This window comes from Lissotriton vulgaris, chromosome 8 (genome assembly GCF_964263255.1).
Source record: "Lissotriton vulgaris chromosome 8, aLisVul1.2, whole genome shotgun sequence".
Taxonomy (NCBI): Eukaryota; Metazoa; Chordata; class Amphibia; order Caudata; family Salamandridae; genus Lissotriton; species Lissotriton vulgaris.
The window spans coordinates 706,620,671-706,623,194 of NC_141696.1; the positions used below are offsets into that span (position 1 = coordinate 706,620,671).

Consider the following 2,524-nt stretch of genomic DNA (forward strand, 5'->3'; position numbering starts at 1 on the left):
AAGGCTTAACTGAGCAGTCTGTGAACTGATCACAAATCCTAGAAAGTCCGTCGTTTGCGACGGAATCAGAGCGGATTTCGTCTGATTTATAACAAATCCCAGATTCTGGAGCAACGAAATCGTTGTCTGCAGATGTTGCGACACCAGATCCGGGCTTTGAGCCATGATCAGGATGTCGTCCAGGTAGATTATCAACCGTATACCCTGTTCCCGAAGATGGGAGACTACCGGCTTCATCACCTTGGTGAAACACCAAGGAGCCGAGGAAAGCCCGAAAGGAAGGGCCGAGTATTCGAACCATCGTCCGTTCCACTGAAACTGCAGGAATCGGCGATGGGGAGGATAAATGGGAATAGAGAGGTAGGCGTCTTTGAGATCCAAACGGACCAACCAGTCGCCCTGCCGGAGCAGATCTGCCAACAGATGGATGCCCTCCATCTTGAAGTGATTGTATACTAGGAAGTAGTTGAATTCCCATAAATTCAGCACAAGTCTGTGACCTCCTCCCTTCTTTTGGACTAGGAAGATATTGCTGCAAAACCCTTGCAGGTTGTGTCTGCACACCGCAATAGCCTGTTTGCGAAGCAATTCTTCTATTTCGTTGTCTATAAAGGTCCTCTCTTGTTGGGAAAAAAGGAGAGTTCTCGGGGCTGACCTCTGTGTAGGAGTCTGGAAGAATTCTAGTTGAAAACCCTTTACAGTTTGCAAGACCCACGCATCCTGGGTCAGAAGAGCCCAATTGTGAAAGAAGTGTCTCGTGCGACCCCCCAGTGGAAAGGGAAAACATTCAAATGTGCTCACCTGAAGTGTTCTGGTTGTGGAAGCCTGCTCTGTTGCCACCTCCCTGGAATCTGCCTCTGTGAAATCTGCCTCTTGTGGGGTAGAAAGCACCTCCCCTGGTAGAGTCCCAGTCTCCTCGACCTCTACCGAAATCGCCTCTGGGGGGACCTTGACTGGCGAAGCGGCCTGGCGAGCGTCCCCGACCTCGTCCGGCCCTATTGAAAACCTGTTGATGGAACACTCGTTTGATTCCAGATTGAGCCTTGTCCAGCGATGTGAAGGTCCCCACATATTTGGAGACGTCCTTCACAAAGCGGTCACCAAACAGGTTACCCTCTGCTAAGGGGCCTGGTTCCGCGGATGCCAATTCGGTCAGGTTCGAGTCCATTCGCATCAGTAGCGATTTGCGCCGCTCCGTGGATAGAGCGCAATTAGCGTTTCCTAATAAACAGATTGCCCGCTGGGTCCATCCAGCCAGGATATCAGGGTCCACGGGAACGTTGGATTCCTTGGCCTGAAGGGCCATTTCAAGTATTTTAGCCAAAGGGCCTACCACGTCCAACATTTTATCCTGGCAGCCGCGCCAGGCGCGGTCGATGCCCTTCTTCGGGTCCTTGGCGAACTTTTTCAAAAAGGTTAACAGACTAACGTCGATCTCAGGAGTGTCTGCCACTTTATGGGCCAGGTCAGGTCGGGGGCACTCCGAGCGTAAACGGTTACGCACCTCTTTGTCAAAACCTTTCCTGAGGTTCTCTTGCAGGTAATCCGCCACGGCAGCGGCTGGGACCCAGTCAGATGACCTGGGATGGACAATTTCCGTAGGATTGAATGTGAATGGGGTATCAACTACCGGGGCGGACGCCGAAGGTGTGGCCTTTTTTGCCTTCTTCCTCGGAGGAGCCTCTTCGTCCGTATCAGTGGTATCAGTACCAGTCGTGGTGGTAGTGTCCGTGTCTACATAATTTTGTTTGCTCTTGGCCTTGGCCCCTGTAGAGTACCCATGCTCCGTCCCCGACGCTGGTATGAACTGCAGAGCCTGAGCCTGCCCAGAGGCTGGTAGGGATTGTAGAGCACTTGAATGTGGCCATTGGTCACTGCTGCCTGCCTGCGTAGCTGGTGGAGTGGTCTTAGTGGACTTGTCCTTAGTGAAACCATGTCTTTTAGCAACATTTTCTAACTGTTTAGTAATAGGCTTAAGAGCCTTTGCCAATGCTTGATGCACAGTAGAAGGCACTGTGCTCTCGACTGCCTTGTTGACGGAGGCCTGCACCGAAGCGTCCAAGGCCTCCACAATCTTATCTTCTACTGCAGCAGCAGGCTGCTCTCCATAAACTTCTTCCCCTGCCTCCTCGTCAAAATATACCCAATTCTCCATTGTAGAACACAGTGGGAAGGACACCACCGAAATGAGGTAGACACAAGGGGAGTAAGAGGGGGGTCAGCCTCACTGCACACAAAATATACACTAAAGTCCTGTACCAGACCCCCTCAGCAAAGCTGTATAGATATTATTGCAGCCCAGTGGGCGTCAGAGCCGTTGAAATACAATATATAGAGCGTGTGCGCACTCTCAAATAAGGCAACTGCTGTTACAATCAGTTAGGCGTCTCCTCCACCAGCTCTAACTAAAAAACGCGGTCAAAATCGGTGGAAAAACGAGCTCTAAACGTGTGCAGCCCAACCGAGTCCCAATCCTACTAGGAATAGCCCAATGGACGTGGCTTGGGCTGCACGCGCTTGCCGT

The 2,524-nt window shown here is 51.6% G+C and overlaps 1 protein-coding gene across 1 annotated transcript; it reads right to left on the reverse strand.

The window, feature by feature from the left end:
* Positions 1 to 787: 787 nt before the first annotated feature.
* Positions 788 to 2,155, reverse strand: LOC147697906 (uncharacterized). The gene has a single exon (XM_086936157.1). It carries the CDS (start codon positions 2,153 to 2,155, stop codon positions 788 to 790), a length of 1,368 nt encoding a protein of 455 aa, XP_086792283.1.
* Between the last annotated feature and the right edge of the window lie 369 nt (positions 2,156 to 2,524).

What these genes read in the sequence shown, in the direction of transcription:
- LOC147697906 (XM_086936157.1), bottom strand. Translation starts at nt 2,155, where the DNA reads ATGGAGAATTGGGTATATTTTGACGAGGAGGCAGGGGAAGAAGTTTAT.